Below are 20,569 nucleotides of genomic sequence, written 5' to 3' on the forward strand. Positions count from 1 at the left end.
AGGGGCTACATAAGAAAGAGCTGTGCGGCCGGGCATGGTGGCGCACGCCTTTAATCCCAGCACTTGGGAGGCAGAGGCAGGTGGATTTCTGAGTTCGAGGCCAGCCTGGTCTACAAAGTGAGTTTCAGGACAGCCAGGGCTATACAGAGAAACCCTGTCTTGAAAAACTCAAAAAAAAAAAAAAAAAAAAAAAAAAAGAAAGAGCAGTACGGAAAGAATGGAGGAGGCAGTGTTCCTGGGACAGTGGTATGGAAACAGGTTGCAGAGAGAGAACAAGCTAGACACAGATGAAGAACAAAGCAGGGAACAAGGAGCCGGAAGGTTAGAACAGATTTTAGGAGGTTGTTCTGATGTTGCTTGTATTCAAATGCTAAATTCTGTACCCCAAGATCCTCAAGGGCAAGAAGATCCTCATACATGCCAGCTTTTGTTGTATAAACCTTGCCCCCCAAGTTATCCATGATTGGCTAAAAAAGATGCCTACAGCCTGGGCTGGGCAGCAGAGAGCAGGTGGAGTGAAGGTTCCGGGGCATAAGGTGTCAGAAGAGAAGGAAGAAGACGCCACAGGGTAGGTAAATCATGAGACCATGGCCAGGAGGGCTGGCCTGTTGAAATAGGAGTGGTCCAGATGGAATATGGCAAGTTATATCTCCGGGTGATTGACAGAGAAGTAGACAAAATAGCATCGAGGGTTGCTACCTGCCCAGCTCTAGTGCTTTAAGCTTTTTTTTTATGTATTTATTATATGTAAGTACACTGTAGCTGCCTTCAGACACTCCAGAAGGGGGAGTCAGATCTTGTTACAGATGGTTGTGAGCCACCATGTGGTTGCTTGGAATTGAACTCAGGACCTTCGGAAGAGCAGTCAGTGCTCTTAACTGCTGAGCCATCTCTCCAACTGTGCTTTATGCTTATTATACATATAAAGGCTTGTGTCTTTTATTTGGGAATTAAATGATCCAAGGTGGGGTAGAAACCCCCAAAGGATATTCACCACACAGAATGCGAAAGTTCGTATGAAGTCAAACACAGCAATTCAGTCAAAAACTGAGAGAAGCTAGATTAAATCAGTCACCTGGAGAGAGGTCATCTTGTGCATGGCCTATGGCTTAGGCAGGAAATAGAGTGGGATATGGGGAAGGGAAAGAATTCTGGGAGAGAAGGAGGCGGGAGGAGCCAGAAAAGACGTGAGGAGATGGACGAATGGAATCTGAGTGCAGGGAACCAGCCATGTGGCAAAATGTAGGTTAAAATAAATGGCTATCTTTAGATATGATCTTGTCAGAGTAGAGCCTGGCTAGATGACCAAGGTGTTTGTAAATTTAATTTGAGTCTGAGTCTTATTTCTGGGACCATGGGGCTGGGAGGTGGAACTGGGCCAGAACTTCCAACAGTCAGCTCAGAAAGGAGCCAGAACAGCTGAGTTGAACCAGCCAGCCAGAGCCCAGAAAGAGCTAGAAAGGGTGAGCTTATTCAGCAGTAAGTCTCAGAGGCTGAAAACATTCTAGGACTAGATTAGATTGTACAGAGGCTAGATGCATCCTGGACTAGACCTCAGTTAGCACAGAGGCAGCAAGCCTCCAAACAACATTTACTACAAGAGAAATAAAAGTTATTTTCACAGTGACCTTCACTGTGTGCAGCCCCTTTTGGTAGGAACCAGAAGAAAAAGGCAATGTCAAAAGTTATTTCTTCCTCTTGCCTGTTCCTTTGCCGTTTACCTGTTCTATACCATATGTGTGAGCGTGCAGAGTCATCCTCTCGGCTCTGTTCCTCTTGAGAACTCTGACTAAAACAGTACTGTACCAACTTACATCCCCAGCCTAACCCAGTACTGTACCAACTTACATCCCCAGCCCAGCCCTCCCCCGCCTTTTTCTTAACACAAAACACTGGGGAGGGGAGGTGTCAGGTTTAATCTGTATGAATCTTTACAGGCAAATTTTTTTTTACAAGTTTACAAGAGATCCTCAAGAAGTCTTGACTCATTTGTCTCAGTTGCCAAGTTCATGTTCAACTCCAGGCTCCGGACCTCCAGACGGAGGCGGCCATTCAACTCACCCACACTCCTCAAAAATGTCTGGATAGTGCCGAAAGAGCACTGGTGGATCCCGGTCACCTCGGACTGGGGCTCCAGGCACAGCCCTGATCCCAGGCCTTCGGCCGCGGCGACCCCCTGAGCAGGAACGGTGGATCCATTGGTGTGCTTTCACTGCGAACTTCCTCTTGAAGCGTACACCACACTCTGGGCAGGGGAAGGGTCGCTCACCAGAGTGCATGCGCCGGTGGCTGACCAGCAAAGATGGATAGGTAAACCGGCGTCCACAGTCCACACACACATGACGTCGCTGGCTGGCCTGAATATCGGTGTTTGGTACCTGGACAGGAAGCTGCACACCTGCTATCTGGTCTGGGGCAGCTTTGGTAGGTGGCTGTGCCCCTGCAGAGGACTTGGTAGCCATGGAATAAGTCTTATGTTCAACCACCTCTTTAGGTTGCAACTGAGCAGGAGCCTCTGCCGGTCTCTCTCCTCCTTCCTTGCAGCCCCACTCTGTCTCATTTGGAATGTCTCCTGGGAAACAGAAATTAATTGCATTTTAAAAACTCATTTGTCACTGGGCAGTGGTGGCTCATACCTTTAATCCCAACACTTCAGGGGCAGAGGCAGGCAGGATCTCTGCGAGTCCTAAAGCCAGCCTGGTCTACAGAGCAAATTCCAAAACAGCCAAGAATACGTAGAGAAATCTATCTCAAAAAAACAAAAACCAAACCAAACCAAACCAAATTAAAAAGCCCCATTTGTCCCGCCAGGGAAGTAGCTGTAATCCCTGCATTTGGAAAAGGTGAGGCTGGAAGATAGCCATAAGTTTGAGGCCAGCATGGCCTACATAGTGAGATCCTGTCTCAAAAACAGGATAGTAGGGTGTGATCGTTGCTCACCTTTAACCCTAGCACTTCAGAGGAAAGGCAGGTAGGTTTCTGTGGGTTTGGAGACAACCCGGTCTAAATGCTGAGTTCCAGGCCAGCCAGAGCTACCTGTCTTAAAAATGAAAACAATCAACACAACAAAAATAAAACAAACCCGGGGCTGGGATGGCTCAGTGGTTAGGAGCACTTGCTGTCCTTCCACAGGGCCTGAGTTTACTTCCCCAAACCCACATGGGGCAGCTTACAACCACTGTAACTTCAGCATCAGGGACGCTCATGACTCCGGTCTCCCTGGGCAGCTGCACTTATGGAGACCCATACACTGACACAGAATGAAAAATAATAAAGATAAATCTTAGGAAAAAAGTTTCAGTAAAACCTAACACGTCTGCACTGACCACTCTAGCTGTTACCCAGGCAGCACCAAAGCATAGCCCGGTGGCTAACACGGAGTTGTTGAAAGTCAGTTAAAATCCCCTTCCTCCTGTGTCAAATGGGAAAAAGTAACGGTCCCCTGACTTCCAGGATTGTTGGATTAAATACATACATGCTTATTGGTCACTTAGTAAATGCTCAATAAACAGTATTTACTGGTGTATTTTGTAGTTGGTTTTGGTGCAGCGGTTCTTTGATAGATGAGGCACCATATTTGCTTCAGGGTTCTTCCACTCAGGGTAGAGATGGGAGACGAGCCAAGCTGTCATTATCCAGGCAGACACTTTTCTTGTGTACCACTTTGCCTTGTTCAAGAACTATGATAGGCAGACAAGTTCTATTTTTAGGGGCATTTTAGGGATTTTTGGAGGGTAGGGGTGGTGAGCTGAGACAAGGTCTCACAGTATGTTGTCTCAATTGGCCTCAAATCCCCCTGCCTCTGTCCCCCCGGGGTACTGAGATTAAAGGTGTGTGCCACAATGACCAGCCTTAGTTAGTTTTAAAAAGGGGAAATGAGTGTTATTTTAACAAACATCTGGAAACATAAACATTCTTTGAGTTCTAGATTCTCCTACTCTGTTTTTTTTTTTAAGATGTATTTATTTGTTTTTATATACATTGGTGTTTTGCCTACATTTGGTTCTGTGTGAGGGTGTCAGGTCCCCTGGAACTGGAGTTACAGACAGCTGTAAGCTGCCGTGTGGGTGCTGGGAATTGAACGCTGGTACTTAGGAAGAACAGTAGGTGCTCTTGACTCATGGGCCATCTCTCCAGCCCCCCTACTGTTTTTAATAGGACAGCTCTCCTGAATTTCCAAAACTCTGGAGTAGATAGGCTTTCTTTTCTTTAGTATCTGAACATGTAGGCTCTAATCTGTAGGGATGCTGGAATGGGGAATCTGAAAGAAAGGTTTACTAGAGAAGAAACCCCCGGACAAACAAGGTTTCAGGAGGACTTGGGACAATCCCTCACCTCTCGGAGCTCCTCCCAGGCTTTCCCCCTCCTCAGGATCCTGGGCGGCGGGGCTCCAAGCCTCACTCCCCTGTTCCATCCAAGAGATGAGGGCTGGTTTGGGGCCCGGGAACCCTGAGAGAGAACAGGGGTCACAGTGCTGGCCTGAGAGGCTGGCCGGGGCAGATAGCATCCCACTAGGGTGAGGGCACCTCCTCGGAACTTATGCACACATTAACCTGGACAGGGTTTGCGATGCTCTTGCCTGAATGGAGACTCCCGAGGAAGCCCTGAGAATGGAAGGTGACTGATGCTGCTGGTGGAAAAGTGCGGGATGAGGGCTCATAATCCACTTGATCGGTCTACTGCAACTCCCCGGTGAACCCCCAGGAGGATGGGGGCGGGGCTCTGACTCGGGGCCTCACCGAGCGCGCCCAGGAGGCCGTAGGTCTCGCGCATCACCTCCCGATACAGGGTTCTCTGCGCGGGCCGCAGACACCCCCACTCCTGCGGGGAGAAGTACACGGCCACGTCCGCGAAGCTCACAAGCTCAGGCTTCCTGAAACCGGGCCAGATCTCCCCAGGCATCGGAACCAGCAGTGAGGCCGGGGGTGGCGCCATCGGGGATCCTGCCCAGGCAGCGGCTTGGCTGCCCTAGCCTTCCGCTTCCGGCCTCCGCAACCGCGGGAAACCACGCCCTTGGCACGCCCCTTGGTCACAGTTGCTAGCAACGCGTGCGGAACGAACGCGGCAGCCTTACTGGCCGCAAGGGAATGCAGAGCAATAGTGTTTACTCCACAGCTGCTCACACAAAGACACGAAGGTGTGAAGGGAACCGAAAGATGTCTTCAGAAAACATGGAGACCGCCTAGCTTCAGTTGTCATTGACGGCACTGAGGTGCCCTTTCTGCAGCTTAACAAACTTCGGACTTCCACTGCCCGCGGCGCCCCATTTGCCCTTAAATACAATGACCGCTTCAGGAATGTTGGTGTTCGTTTCTATGTGTAGGAAAGAGAGACCTTCAAAAAATACCCGCTACCTGCTGCCTCATGGACCTCTGTGCGCAATTACAACGGCTGATGATTGGCTGTAACGGCAAGGAGCAGCAGTGTTGCAATTGGCTTCGGAATGGCGGGACATCTGAAACTGTTCTGAGGACCTGGGCATCCCTGGTGCCTGAGATAGTGTCTCCCCAGTCTCCCAGTGTGCGTCCTGCTGATGTAACTGGAATCTGATGGTTAGCCTCTAGAACCTGGCAAAGCCTGAGTATTGCATTTCAGAAACTCAGTTCGTGTCTTCAGAGAAGTTGACAGAATACTTGAACCGGTGGTTCTGCTCGCTTAGTCTGTATATTTAAGTTACAGGCTAAGGGGTGTGCTTAGTGTGTTTCTGCTCGGATGAAAGCATATTCTGGGACGTGGAAGCCCAGGAACCACACAGCCCAGAGGTGGGACAGTCTCCTAAGGGAAGGGTATTCTGAGACATGGGGGCTCAGGAACCACAAGCTGGAGGGTCCAATGTGTGGAGGGATGAATCCAGAGAAAGCTGCCCTCTGCTCCTTGGAGCAGACAATAGGGAAGTGAACAGAGGGCAGACCTTATATAGGACTTCTTAGGGGGTAGAGCTTTTCAGGGCAGAGAGTAAAGATTGGTGGGATTTCAAATCCTGATCTTGGGGAGCTCAGGGCTTGGTGTTTTTTTTTGTTTTGTTTTGTTTTGTTTTGTTTTTCCCTGTTCAAGTGTTGGTGGGTTTTCATGCTCAGAGAGAAGTGGGGTTTTGTTGTTGTTGTTGTTGTTGTTGTTTTTCCTACTCAGGGATTGGTGGCTTTTTTCCACCACCCCCTTTTCCTGCATTGGGCCCATGGCTACAGATGGCTTTGATTGAGGTAGCATCTCTGTGGAGCTGTGTGGGGAGGCTAGAGAGGGGGTGGACAGCTCCTGCAGTGGTGTTCAATTCACCAAGGCTGTAGGCTGAGGCAGGAAAGGTGTCACCCACCGCTCCTGTGGGACAACTCCTGCTGAGATGGGAAAAGAGATGTGCCACCGTGGACAGCTTCCATGAAGGCTGCAGGCTGAGAAGGTAGAGAGGTGTGGCCTTTCTGACATGAGCCACCATTTTGACAGCTCCTGTCGGATCATTTTACAGCAGCCGTAGGGTGGAGGGAGAAGGAGGGGTCAGCCACAGCTTTGACGGATTTTGAGGTTGGAACTGGAATGAGAGAAAGTTTTAAATTGCATTGTAATTTTTTGCCAAGTTTATTAATATGTAGGTGGAGCCAGCAGTGGAGGGCTTGTGTAAGCCCAGCACTCAGAAGACCCAGGTGGGAAGAGTTGTAGGCCAGTCTGGGTTACAGAATGAGGCTGGGTCAGAAAGAAAATATATTAATTTAACCCCATTTTTTAGAAAAAAATAAATAAATTGAGTTTTAGCATATATGTAGCATATCTATATCTATCTATAGATATAGATGGGTTTTTTCTTTGTTCTCTTTATTCATTGCTTTGTGTGAGTTCTTTATGGGTTCTTCTGTCTCCTTACAATATCTTCTCTATGTGACTTCACACAGCTTCTCCTGGCTCATCTGTCACCAACTGTCTTCTCACTCTGCTAGCCCAATTTACCTTCACTCCACTCAATCTCTTCTCTACCCCTACTCTGAAGAGAGAATCTCTTATAAGCATCACCTGTCGATAAAAAAGCCAATGGCCAATGAGCTGAGGAAGGGAATAGGAGGTGGGACACTAGCAGGAAGAGAGAGGATTCTGGGTACTAGCAAGAGCTGTGAGAGATTTGCCTAGGAACGCTGAGGAGACAGCCATAAACCAGCCATGTGGCTGAACTCAGGTTAGAATAAAGAGGACATTTACCCTGGACTTGGTGCATGAAGCTGAGAAGAGGTAACTAAGCATATGGAAGACACAGAATAGTTTGAATGGGTTAATTAATATGAGCCAAAGCTATGGCCAAGGCATTTATTAATAAATTATTAGTCTCAGAGTTGTCATTCCAGAAGCAAGGGCTTGGAAGAAAAAGGATTTCTTTTTTATTCAAACTTCTTCCTTCCTGCACCAACTGTCTTCACTAACTCTACTCTCTGACCCAATCCAATCTGTAGCTGCTTGTATTCTAATGCTAATTGGATACCCAAAACAGTTTGCACCAGAGGGTCTGCACTTAGCTTGTGGGAACCTGCCCCCAGTTAATTCTGATTGGTAAATAAAGATGCCAATAGCCAATAGCTGGGGGGAAGGCTGTGTGTCTTTCATTCAGGAACATAAACCATTGAGGCAGGTAGGAACCTGGCATTGGCATTTATTTAAAAACTTAACACTTCACAATCCTACTTTTCTGGACCCTGCTCTCACCTTCTTCCCAGTGCTACACCCAGCTCTCAATCTCTGCTGGCTTTGTATGCCCTCCTGTTCCCAAAAGTCAAAGAGACAACACTGAAGGAAAAGGTCCTTTAAAGGGCCGGCACACAAAATAAATCACACTACACATATGTACTTCTATGTAGCCCTGACTGTTCTAGGACTCCCTATGAACTTGGACTCATAGAGATCTTCCTGCCTTTGTCTCTGTCTGTGGTGCCAGGGATTAAAGGCATGGGCCACCAATTCTGGCTGTAAGAATTTTCTAAGGAGTGAAGTGTTGGTGTTTATGGAAAGGCAAATAAATAAGTTTATTATTTCAAATGCTTAAATTTATACATAATAAAGTTGGGGAATAACTGAAGAAAGATACCACAATGTTAACTTCCAGCCTCCACATGCATGTGCACATGTATGTATGCACAGCACACATGAACACCATCACACACACACACACACACACACAAGAATCAAGTTCTCGTGTTCTCTAGCACAGTAGGTTATCTACAAATAATAATTGTACTTTTTTCTGACAGGGTCTCACTATATAGTATACAGCTCTGGTGCTGATCTGTAACTTCCTATGTAAGCTGGAGTGGCCTTGAACTCACAGAGATCCATCTGCTTCAGCCTCCTGAACACTGGAATTGAAGGGATGCCCCATTATAGTGTGTCATTTTTAAAAGCTGAGTGGAGTTGGGCCTTGGCAAAGGCCTTGAGGTTGGCAAGAGGATTCAACAAAGACTGCATGGTCAGTTAAGCGTAACCTGCAGAGAGGGCACAAGGACAGAACAGGAAAGCAGGGAGAGTGAAAGATGGGGAAAGAAAGGAAAAGCAGGGGAGAGGAGGTATGTAGCTCAGTGACAGAGCACTTGCCTAGATCCTGGGTTCGATTCTAAGCAGCATGCGCCCCCTCCCCCAACAAAAGTTAGTGTTTAGCAATAAGGAGGACTGAAAGATCTGTCCTGCTGAGGACAGCCAATCCTGTAGATCTCTTAAGCCCTTCCCCAAGCCTCTGAAAAAAAGTGGTTTAACAACCCCCCCCTCCAAGTGATTACATTTTTACTTATTTTATGTGTGTGTATATACCTGTGTAGTCATGAACGTATGGTGGTTAGAGGACACCTTGGAAGAGCCAGTTTTCTCTTTCCACCATGTGGGTTCCAGAGATCAAACTTAGATTATCAGGACTGGCAACAAGTCTATGTGCTATGATATTGGTGAGAGGATGATTAGATGAGTGTGGTGGTTTGAATATGCTTGGCCTATGGAGTGGCACTATTAGGAGGTGTGGCCTTGTCAGAAGAAGCGAGTCACTGTGTGGTGGACTTTGAGACCTTCTTCCTAGTTGCCTAGAAACAGTCTTCTCCTGTTTGCCTTTGGAACAAGATGTCCAACTCTTAGCTCCTCCAGTGCCATGGACACTGCCCACCTGGACACTGCCATGCTTCCTGCCATAATGATAATGGACTGAACCTCAGAACCAGTAAGCCAGCCCAATTACATGTTGTCCTTTATAAGAGTTGCTTTGGTCATGGCGTCCCATTACAGCAATGAAAGCCGTAGCATACAATAACTCAGCAGGTAAAGTGTTTTAATTAATTAATTAAAAAATTAAAAGATAACAGATCAGAGTCATTCGCAATGCAGAGCAACAGCAGGCCTATGAGTAGGACTTTTAGACAGACTATGCTGATATCACATCCTGCATGCCAAAGTTGGGGCTGGAAGCCAAAGGTTCACAGAGCTGGGAGCAAAGATTGTGAGACTTCAGTAAGGCAGTCCAGAACACGAGATGCTAGTAGATAAGATAGTCCAGGAGTATAAAAGATTCAGGAACTGGCAACCAAGTTACAGGAAAGAGAAGTATTGCTGTTAGGTTCTTATCTCAGTTGTGGATATTCTCTTGAGAGAACAACGGAAACATTACATCAAACAACTGAGAACCCTGGAAAGGACATTGGAAAAAATGGAAAATCAGCTTCAAAACTCATAATTACTAGCTAAAAAAAAAATGGGGGGGGATGTAGAGTGAGTTATTTTGTGTGCCTGGCCCTTTAAAGGATCCCCAGTTAACCCTATGCTCTTCAGTGTTGGTTTTCTCTAGGACTTCTGGGAACAGCAGAGGATATAAAAAAGCTAGCAGAGGCTGAAAGAAATCGAGTAGGATTGGAATAGGGTCAGAGAGTAGAATTAGAGAAGACAGTGGTGCTGGAAAAAAGATTAGGCAGATTCTCTTCTAGAGAAGAGAAGAGACTGAGCAGAGTGAAAACAGGAGACAGTTCAAAGTGGACTGAGCTTGCAGAGTAGAAGAGAAGACAGCTGGTGACAGTTGAACCAGGAGAAGCTGAGCTGAGCCAGACAAGATATTGTTAAGTGTGGTGATTTGAATAGACTTGACCCATGGGGACTGGCTCTATTAGGAGGTGTGGCCTTGTTGGAGTGGTTGTGGCCTTGTTGATTGATGTGTGTCACTGTGGGGGTGGGCTTTTAGGTCTCTCTGCTCAAGCTCCAGCCAGTGTGAAATGAGAGCTCCCTCCTGCCTGCCTGCCAAAGGCTCTTCCTGGGTGCCTTCTGATCAAGATGTTGAACTATCAGCTCCACCAGATAAACAGATTAAGGGAGTGGTAACCTCAGGGCAAGAACCCACATAGCTAAGCTTATTTTTTTGTGTGTTTGCAGTTGAACAAGGGATGGTTAAATCATGTTAGGTGTATTTATGACCTGGTTATGGTTTTCACTTGGGCATAGGGAGATATGATTATGTGTCAGATTGACAAGGGATGGATTGTGATGGCTATTTTCAGTTGTCAACTTGACTATATCTGGAATGAACTACAACGCAACTTAAAATATCTTCTGAAAAGGTAAAGAAAGGCTTAGGTCCAGGTGGTGGAACAAGTCTTTAATTCCAGCACTCAGGAGACAGAGGCATACAGATCTCTGAATTCAAGATTAGTCTACAGAGCAAGTTCCAGGCAGTGAAGCTTAGGCAGTGAAGAAGTTGGAAAATCAAAGGCTAGTGATGATGTAATAGAGCAAGGGGGCGTGTTCCAGCCCCAGCAAGCAGCAGAACTTGACAGCTTTGGTTCCATGGCTATACCTTTACAGTCAAGAATACAAGGGGTTACTGAGACAATTGATATTGGTTAGCTGGAGCTAAGAAATTACTGGTGATTGGGAAGAGACCAGCATCAGTGAGGTCAAATTTTCTAGGAAGTGTTTTCTGAGAGCACAAAGAAGCAGTGTTTTAGAGATGGTCAAGGTTGTACCTCATGCTGCAGCTGGACTTGGTAATGTGTAAGAATCACTCAGGTAGTATGGTTTGAAGGTATGAAGAGGCCGTGGAGACCAGCTGAGGCTTGGTACTGTGAGAAGCCATGGAAGGCCATTGGAGAAGGTGCAGCCTCATTTGCAGTTGATGGACAGGACTGAAGGGCTCATGCAAAGAAGTTGAGGCTTGGCACCATGAAGAGAGCCTATGAGAGGCTACTGGTGAAGCCTAAGTTGCAGTAGAAAACCCCAGCATATTGGAGATGCCAGTACCATGGGATTATCACCAAGAGCAGTAGCAGCAATTGAGTGGATCAACCTGAGCTTGGAGTGCTACAGAGAGCAGAGATGGAGAGAAGTGACTCCAGCCTTTAGGAGGAGTCCAGGAGATCATGTGTGGATCCAAGACACTGGAAAAATAAACTATACAGTTGAAGTACCCTTGGAGCCCTTTAGATGTTAGAGAAGTCAGAGCCATGGAATGCCTACTGAGAAAAGCTGCCAACAAGGAGTGGAACCAGCCCAGGAGAAAGAAGTTTGTTGCAGTCAACAAAGATGAAAGGAGTTGTAGATCTATCTGAAGAACTCTTTGCCATCAGACATGGAGATGCTGAGTTTGGAGTTTGCCCAGCTGGTTTTTGTCTTGCTTTGGTCCAGTATTTCCTCAGTATGATGTTTTAGAATGTGTATCCTGTGATATTGGAAATACGTGATCTGCTTTTTTATTTTTATTTTATAAGAAATTACAGTTAAGAGATTGCATGAATGTGAGAAGAGATTTTAAACTTTGGACTTTTAAACATTATTGAGAGACTATGGGGACTTTTAAGGTTGGACTAAATGTATTTTGCATTATGCTATGGCTAAGTGTGCCCTGCCTCATAGTCTTGTGTGTTTGAATAAGCCTATGGGGACTTGGAGTGGAATGTGATGGTTTGTACATGCTTGGCCCATGGGGAGTGGCACTATTAGAAGGTGAGGCCTTGGAGGAAGAGCTTTCAGACCTTCCTCTTAGCTGCTTGTAAGACTGAGGTAATGGAAAAGAAAGTATATGGGCCTGGGGAAGTGGACCTATTTAGAAAGGTTGTCTCTCCCCATTCTCCCCACCCCACCCCATGCTCATGGCTGGCCTCTACTTCTCTTTTCCCCCTCCCTCTCTCTTGTTCTCTCTCTCTTCCTCCCTCCCTTCCTCCTTCCCTTCTATCCTTTATCTAGTGTTAGAGGGTGAAACTAGGGGGAAAAAGGAGTGAAGAGGAAAAGAAGAGAAGAAAAAAAGAACCCACAAAGTAGCAGAAACCAGCTACCCCGCATACACATGGTGTACATACATACATGCAAACAAACACTCACACATGTAAAAAATAATCTCTTTAAAAAGGTGACATAGCGGGGCTGGAGAGATGGCTCAGTGGTTAAGAGCACTGACTGCTCTTCCAGAGGTCCTGAGTTCAATTCCCAGCACCCACATGGTGGCTCACAACCATCTGATGACCTCTTCTGGTGTGTCTGAAGGCAGCTACAGTGTACTCATATAAATAAATAAATCTTTTTAAAAAAAAGGTGACATAGCTTCACTGTGACATTGTAATTAGAGTAGGGCTTATGAAGATCAGGTGATCAATACAGTTTTAGATCAGGTCTGACTCATGGTTCCAGAATGCAAATTGAAACTGGCAACATGGTTAAGCATGGGAGTGGTGGTGCCTGTATTCTAGCAGTTGACAAGCTGAAGCAAGAGGAAACACCTCAAGCTTGAAGCTAGCCTGGGCTACAAAAGGAGTTCGTGGCCAGCATAGGTTACATAGCAAACCCATCTCAAAACAAAACAGTAAAAACAACCATGCACCTACCACCAAATCTATGGACTGAATTAAATTTCTGTAATCTTCATGATGATTGAAGAACTTGGTTTCTTATAAATTGACCTCTGATCCACATGTATAACATGCACTCTCGCGCAGACACACACACACACACACACACACACACACACAAACACACACACACATACTGTAGAAGGAAATTTAAAAGAAAGAAATGGACATAGCATAATCCCTGTATTATCCCCCTAACAATCTACTAATCATTATAACTACCTCTATCAGAGAAAATACTAAGTCAAAAATAATAATAGTATCCCTGTAAGAATTTCAAAGTTTAGTGCCACCAATCACAGACTTGAATGACACAAGGGTGTGAATTTGAACCTGCCTCATTATATCTCTTATTCAGTGTTATAAAATAACTACCGGTTATGTAGTTTATGGTCCTTTGCTCTTAGGAAATAGCCTTGGAAGGAACAGATTGACTTCCCAAGGATTTACTGAGCATCCAGGAATTATAGATGAAGATTTCAATGAAGAAATTAAAGTAATAGGTTACCTTAAAAAATACAACTTAACACAGGTGATAGGATTGCTCAGCAGCTACTTTTTCCCTACATCAAGGGTAAAACTGCTCTAGTAGAACTATCAGGAGGGTTGGAAGTACTGCGAAACATGTTCTGGCAAGCAGTAATTAGTGATCAGAGGCCATAACTAAAGTTGCAAGTGGATAACACCGAAGTAGAAAGTTTGGTGGATAAAGGAGCTGATGTAACTATTGCTTCACAGAAATCTTGGAATTGAGAATGGCCACTTCAAAAGGTTTATTCACAGTTTCTAGGAATTGGAAAGTTATCTCTAATAAAACAAAGTGTGTGATGGCTTAAATGTGTGGGACCAAAAGGCCAATACGAAAGTTAAGACCTTATGTGGCTGACATAGCCATACATTTATGGGGATGAGATTTATTACAGCAGTGGGGAACTCAGATTGAGTGGAGATGGAAGGCACTTCTGGGGAAGGTATTGAAAACATCAACCAGACCCACCACAGACCCAACAGGGATTCAGTTTCCAAATGTATATCCCACTGCTGAAATTACTCCAGTGGCCCTTCAATTAAACAATTAAAATTGTTGACTAATAAGCCTGTGTGGTTAGTTCAGTTGCCCTTAACTAAAGAAAAATTACAGGCACTTGATCAGCTGGTACAAGAGCCAGAGGCAGGGGGCGGGAGGGGGCTGTCGAGATGGCGAGATGGCTCAGCGGTTAAGAGCACTGACTGCTCTTCCAAAGGTCCTAAGTTCAAATCCCAGCAACCACATGGTGGCTCACAACCATCCATAATGAGATCTGATGCCCTCTTCTGGAGTGTCTTAAGTCGGCTACAGTGTACTTATGTATAATAATGAATAAATCTTTGGACCGAAGTGAGCAGGGACTGAGCCAATAGAGTTGATTGGAGCAAGCAGGGTTGACCAGAGTGAGCAGAGGTCCTAAAATTCAATTCACAACAACCACATGAAAGCTCACAACTATCTGTACAGCTACAGTGTACTCAACATACATAAAATAAATAAATCTTTTAAAAAAAGGAATTGGGGAAATAGAGAATGTTAACAGATGTCAGAACAATAAATAGAGTAATCCAACTAATGGGACCATTACAACCTGGGATTCTTTTACCTTCTTCATTACCTAAGCATGGCCTATAATAGTAATCGATTTTAAAGACTGCTTTTTTACTATTCCCTTGAAAGAACAAGATAAAAATTTGCCTTCACAGTGCCTATGTATAACAATCTTCAACCTGTAAAAAGTTATCAGTGGAAAGTTCTTCCACAAGGATTGTTAACTAGTCCAACTCTATGTCAATATTTTGTGCAACAACTGCTAGAAATAATTCGTAGGCAATTTCCTCAAACCATTATTTACCATCATGTAGATGATAATTTTAGTAGCTGATTCTGATACACATACTTTAGAGAAAATGTTTGGTGGGGAAAAAAAAGAATTTTGCCTTGTTGGGGTTTAGAGATCACTTCTGAAAAATACAGAGGGGATTCTATCCACTATCTAGGTTATAAAATAAATCAATAAAAATTCAACCACAAAAGATACAGATCAGAGGCCAAAGCAATGGCTCAGTGGTTAAGAGCAGTGACTGCTTTTCCAGAAGTCCTGAGTTCAATTCCTAGCAACCACATGGTGGTTCACAATCATCTATAATGGGATCAGATTCCTTCTTCTGGTGTCTGAAGATAGTGACAGTGTACTCATATAAATAAAAATTTTAAAAAAGATACAGATCAGAACTCATCAGTTGTGACTCTTAACGTTTTTCAAAAATTAAAGGAAAATATTAAATGGCTATGGCCCACTATTGGATTAACTGTTCAAGAATTAAATAAATTGTTTCAAACATTACAAGGAAATTCAGACTTAAACAATCCAAGACAGCTAACAAAGGAAGCATAAAAAGAGTTCACTTTAGCAGAAACGGATCACATAGATCCTAAACTGGACTGTATTATGGTTACTTTGCCTTCAACTCATTCTTCTACTGGGCCCATTACACAAAGGGAACATTGTACGTCAGAATGGATTTCTTATCACACAAAGGAAAAAGTTAAAGTCTTATATAGAAGAGGTTTGTGATTTAATTATAAAGGGAAGAATAGAACTATGTCAATCGTCAGGAACGGGCTCACCAGAAATGATAGCACCTTACGCTAATGCCAAGATGATCTCCTTATGGGTAATCAGTGAAGACAGGGAGAGAGATTGTAGCAACTACTGGGGAGAAATTAACAGCAAATATCCTAAAAGCAAGCCTCTTCCGTAGAGTAAAGGCAATGCCAATTCCTGAAGTACCCACATTCTACCCTGATTCAAATAAGTTGGGAATGGCAGGCTTAAAATCAAAGTAACCAAAGTGTGCAGAGCCCTTACACTCCAGTTCAACAGCCAGGGTTGTATGCAATCCTTATGGCATTATGAGATTTTCCTGAATCCCTTAATTACCGACTCTCAATATGCAGAAACAGCTGTTTTACAAACAGAAACAGCTGAATTTACTCCAGATAATTCCGATTAACCCTGCTGTTCATGCAACTGCGGCAGGTAATCAGAAACTATCTGGTATGTCTCATATTTGGTCTCATTCAGGCTTGCCAGGTCCATTGGAACAGGGAAATTAAGAAATTGACCAATTATTAATAGGGAATGTGTTAGAAGCCTCAAATTTTCAATGAAAATACCACGTTAAGAGTGAAAGTTTGCCGGGCGTGGTGGCGCACGCCTTTAATCCCAGCACTAGGGAGGCAGAGGCAGGCAGATTTCTGAGTTCGAGGCCAACCTGGTCTACAGAGTGAGTTCCAGGACAGCCAGGGCTACACAGAGAAACCCTGCCTCGGAAAAAAAAAAAAAAAAAAAAAAAAGAGTGAAAGTTTAGGGCTAGAGAGATGGCTCAGCGGTTAAGAGCACTGACTGCTCTTCCAGAGGTCCTGAGTTTAATTCCCAGCAACCACATGGTGGCTCACAACCATCTGTAATGGGTTCGGATGCCTTCTTCTGGTGTGTCTGAAGACAGCTATACTCATATACATGAAATAAATAAATCTTTTTTTTTTAAAAAAAAGAGTAAACGTTTAAAGAAAACAATTTCTATCACCTGGCAACAAGCTGGGAAATGTCCTACTCATTCTTTGTATAACCAAATTCCATTGCTCACTGGAAGTAACCCTAGGGACACCAAAAGACATGAAATCTGTCAGATGATTGTATTTCATTTTGCAGAATTTGGGAAACTACAGTTTGTATACCATACCACTGATACACACTTGGGGTTTCAAAGGGCAACTGCTTTGAGTTCTGAGAAGGCTGATTCTGTGATTACACATTTACTGAAAGTAGTGGCTGTTATGGGGATATCTGTACAAGTTAGACTGACAGGGCCCCTGCATATATCTCAAGAAAGATGAAGTGATTCTTTGCATATTATAAAACACATTACAGATATACCACATAATCACAGGACAAGCAGTTGTAGAAAGATCTAATTGTACCTTAAAAGAAATGCTTATGGGCTGGTGAGATGGCTCAGTGGGTAAGAGCACCCGACTGCTCTTCCGAAGGTCCGGAGTTCAATTCCCAGCAACCACATGGTGGCTCACAACCATCCGTAACGAGATCTGACTCCCTCTTCTAGAATGTCTGAAGACAGCTACAGTGTACTTACATATAATCAATAAATAAATCTTTTAAAAAAAAAGAAAGAAATGCTTATAAACAAAAAAATGAAGAATAAAGACACACCCCCAGGGATAGACTAAATAGTGTTCTGTTAACTCTAAATTTTCTGAATGTTAATGGAGTAACAGCAGCTGAGAGACACTGAATTATAGAAAAAAACTGTGACGTTAAATCAGGCTATATACTATAAAGATGTGTTGACATCAGAATGGAAGTCAGCAAATGTTTTGTATTGGGCTTGCAAATTTGTTTATATTTCCACAGGAAACAAAAGGCTGTGGATACCACCAAAACTGATAAAGCTCAGAGGTGAGGAAGGGAGTTCTTCTGAAAACCTTGGCAAGTAACCCAAAAAGAACAAAGAAGAGAGCCTGAAGCACCCACTACCTTCCCCTGTCAGCACTTAACCACAAGAGGCCTGAGCAAGACTCGCATCTTCTGCAATACAGAACCATCCAAAATACAAAGCAACAACAGGCTCATGAGCAGACTTTAAGACAGGCTACTACTCTGTTCTGCCTACTAAGGAGAAGGGAAAGGTGCTTCTATTTGTTTCTAATTATGCTTATGTATCTGTATAAAGGTATGTGTATATGTATTTGGGAGCCCAAGAGACCAGAAGTGTTGGAACAGGAGTCATGGGTAGCTCTGAGCCACCTGACATGGGCACTGAGTATTCAACTGCAAGAACGATGAATATTCTTAACTTCTACAGGACCTAGAGTAGAAGGCTCTGCAACAGGTCCGTGCTGATGTACATGCTGTTCTGCCACTTGAGCCATATGATCCAGCAAATACAATGGTATCTAGGGTGTTTTGGCCAAATGAAGATGCTATGTGGAGCCTTCATTTGTCCTCTGTAAGTGAATTATAGTGTAGGCCCTTGGGATCTGGCAACAAGCCCCTATCATTGGCAAATTACTCTCCTTTTGAAAAACCACTCTCAGATGTCAAGGCTTAGTGGAAATTGAATGCTTGGCCACAGGCCACTGAGTTCCATACAACCCAAACTATCTGTCATGGGGCTAGGGCCAATTGAGTTGGTGTCTTGGTTACAATTACTACTGTCTTATTTAGGGTTTCATTGCTGTGAAGAGACAACATGACCAAGGCAACTCTTATAAAGGACAACATTTAATTGAGGCTGGCTTACAGTTTCAGAGATTCAGTCCATTATCATCATGGTGCTGGAGAAGGAGCTGAGAGTTCTATATCTTGATATGAAGGCAGTCAGGAAGAGACTGTCTTCGGCAGGCAGCCAAGAGGATGACGCTGGGCTGGATGGAGCTTGAGCATAGAGACCTCAAAGTGCCCCCCCCCACACACACACAGTGACACACTTCCTCTAACTAGGCCACACTTCTTAATAGTGCTACGTCCCATGGGCGTAATCAAACCATCACATTTAGTGATCAAAAAAGGACTACATCATCAAGTGGAAGTAATACATGCTGGGAATATAGATCAGTAGTAGAGTGCCTGCCTAGCATATGTGAAGCTCTAAGGTCAGTTCTCATCATACACCCAATAATAGTGTACATGTGAATATATGATCTGGCCCAAGCATGTTCTGAAGGCACAAGTAAGACACACGTGGCCCAGAGTCCCATACTTTCTGCCACTGCTCCACTTTATCTTCTTGCTCCCAGCCCAGGCTTTATGGAGGACATTCTAAGAGCTAGCGACAGAAGGGAAGTCTAGACTTTGGCTGACAGCCACATGTGTACACTGTGCAGGCACCGCCTGAAGTGGACAGCTACAGCACGGCAACTCTCTGGGATATTCCTGAAGGATGGTGGTGGAAGGACATCTCAGTGAGCAGAGCTTTCAGGAGCACCTAACTGGGCACTTTGCTTAGGAGGAGGAATAGCCAGGTGTGCTCATCCCCACCATAACCAGGGTTTGGCTGGATGGTAAGAGTTTTGAAAGGCACGTGGCTGGAAACTGGTTACAAAATTGGGGCAAGCCGGACTTGGTGGTTAACATCAATAATCTCAGCACCTCTGAGGATGAAGCAGAAGGATCATAAGTTCAAAGCCAGCATGGACTCTTTTTAACTACATCTCAAAAAAGAAAAGGACAGGACATTAATGAACTGCTTAATTTAGGGCAGAGGAATCTGGACAGACCTCTGAGTGTGCAACAGACCTCTGAGTGTGCAACAGACCTCTGAGTGTGCAACAGGAATGAAGGGGACAGACCTCTGAGTGTGCAACAGACCTCTGAATGTGCAACAGACCTCTGAGTGTGCAACAGACCTCTGAGTGTGCAACAGGAATGAAGGGGACAGACCTCTGAGTGTGCAACAGGAATGAAGGGGACAGACCTCTGAGTGTGCAACAGGAATGAAGGTGTTCATGCCTGGAGGGCATCCTCACCCTCTCGGTGCTAATGTCCAGGTGATAGGAGGCCAGATGGAACTTGAAACCAGGCATGCGGCCTTGAGCAGCTTGTTTAGTATCACTGAGCTTCAGATTCTGTATCTGTTAAGTAGAAATCCCTATCAGGGAAATAACCTATCAGGGAGCTTAGAGATTTGGGAATAACAAAACCACCTTTGTTTTCCGTGGTACAACAAACAGCACAAGCATGTAGGTTTTGGTTCCTTCTGCCTTATAAGTCCCACAGAGACAATACTCAGGAGTTCAGAGAGATGCTGAGCATAAGACACCAACTACTAGGGTGAAAAAAAAAATGGGTTTGGCGGACCTGCGTGTACATGTGCATTGCGTGTGTGTGTGTGTGTGTGTGTGTGTGTGTGTGTGTGTGTGTGTGAGAGAGAGAGAGAGAGAGAGAGACTCATCATCTAACCTAGACTGACCTAAAATTTCTGAATATGATCCTGCCTTAGCTTCCAAAGTGCTGGGATTCCAAAAGATACAGGAAGGGCACAGCTGCCCTCTACAAGTAAGTTCTCTTTCAAAGTTGCTGCAAACACAACCCTGAGACTGGCCTAGGCTAAGTCTTCTTCGTTGTCTCCTCTTCCTCTTCCTCCTCCTCTTCCTCTTCCTCCTCCTGTTCCTCTTCTTTTTCCTCCTCCTTCCTCCTCTCCTCCTCCTTCATCATCATCTTCCTCCTCTTGCTGCTCCTTCATTTTTATTCTCAGTTATTTTCCTGTCCTTTGGTTTGGTTTTACTTTTGAAAACAGGATCTTCTGTCTCTGTGATCCAAGTGCTGGGGTTGCAGGCATATGTCACCCCAGCCAATTTAAAGATGCACTTTAAAATTAACAAAGGGAATGGCACATAGAAGGCCCGGCATCCAGGGAGGAGAGCATAAACATTGACATTGAGGTGTCCTCTTCAGTGAGTCATACAAAGAACAAAGGTGTGCTTAACTCTCCCACAATTGATTTATGACAACTTGTACAAACTGCCCATGACTTAGCGACCAGCGGCATGGCTCTGTTCCCATGTTGTTGACCGTTAGCCTCTTAGACCACAGTACCCTCTCTCTGACCCCTGTGAGCAATGAGTATCATTAGGATATGTTTAGCCAGTCAAGTTAGCACAGCATGAGCCAAGAATCCAACAC

The 20,569-nt window shown here is 44.7% G+C and overlaps 1 protein-coding gene across 5 annotated transcripts; it reads right to left on the reverse strand.

The window, feature by feature from the left end:
- Positions 1-1,893: 1,893 nt before the first annotated feature.
- On the reverse strand, positions 1,894-6,172 carry Zfp688 (zinc finger protein 688). 5 transcript variants are annotated; one of them, XM_017312285.2, is made up of 3 exons: positions 4,580-5,003; positions 4,336-4,449; positions 1,894-2,572 (listed from the first exon to the last, which is right to left on the reverse strand). In XM_017312285.2, exons 2-3 carry the CDS (start codon positions 4,412-4,414, stop codon positions 2,058-2,060), a joined length of 594 nt encoding a protein of 197 aa, XP_017167774.1. In that variant the 5' UTR covers positions 4,415-4,449; positions 4,580-5,003; the 3' UTR covers positions 1,894-2,057. The 5 variants fall into 5 exon arrangements, with proteins under 5 accessions (XP_017167774.1, XP_011240194.1, XP_006508242.1 ...); XM_011241892.3 differs by having other exon boundaries at positions 4,554-5,003; NM_026999.4 differs by having other exon boundaries at positions 1,897-2,572; positions 4,740-4,965.
- Between the last annotated feature and the right edge of the window lie 14,397 nt (positions 6,173-20,569).

The sequence above is a fragment of the Mus musculus genome, chromosome 7, assembly GCF_000001635.26.
Source record: "Mus musculus strain C57BL/6J chromosome 7, GRCm38.p6 C57BL/6J".
Taxonomy (NCBI): Eukaryota; Metazoa; Chordata; class Mammalia; order Rodentia; family Muridae; genus Mus; species Mus musculus.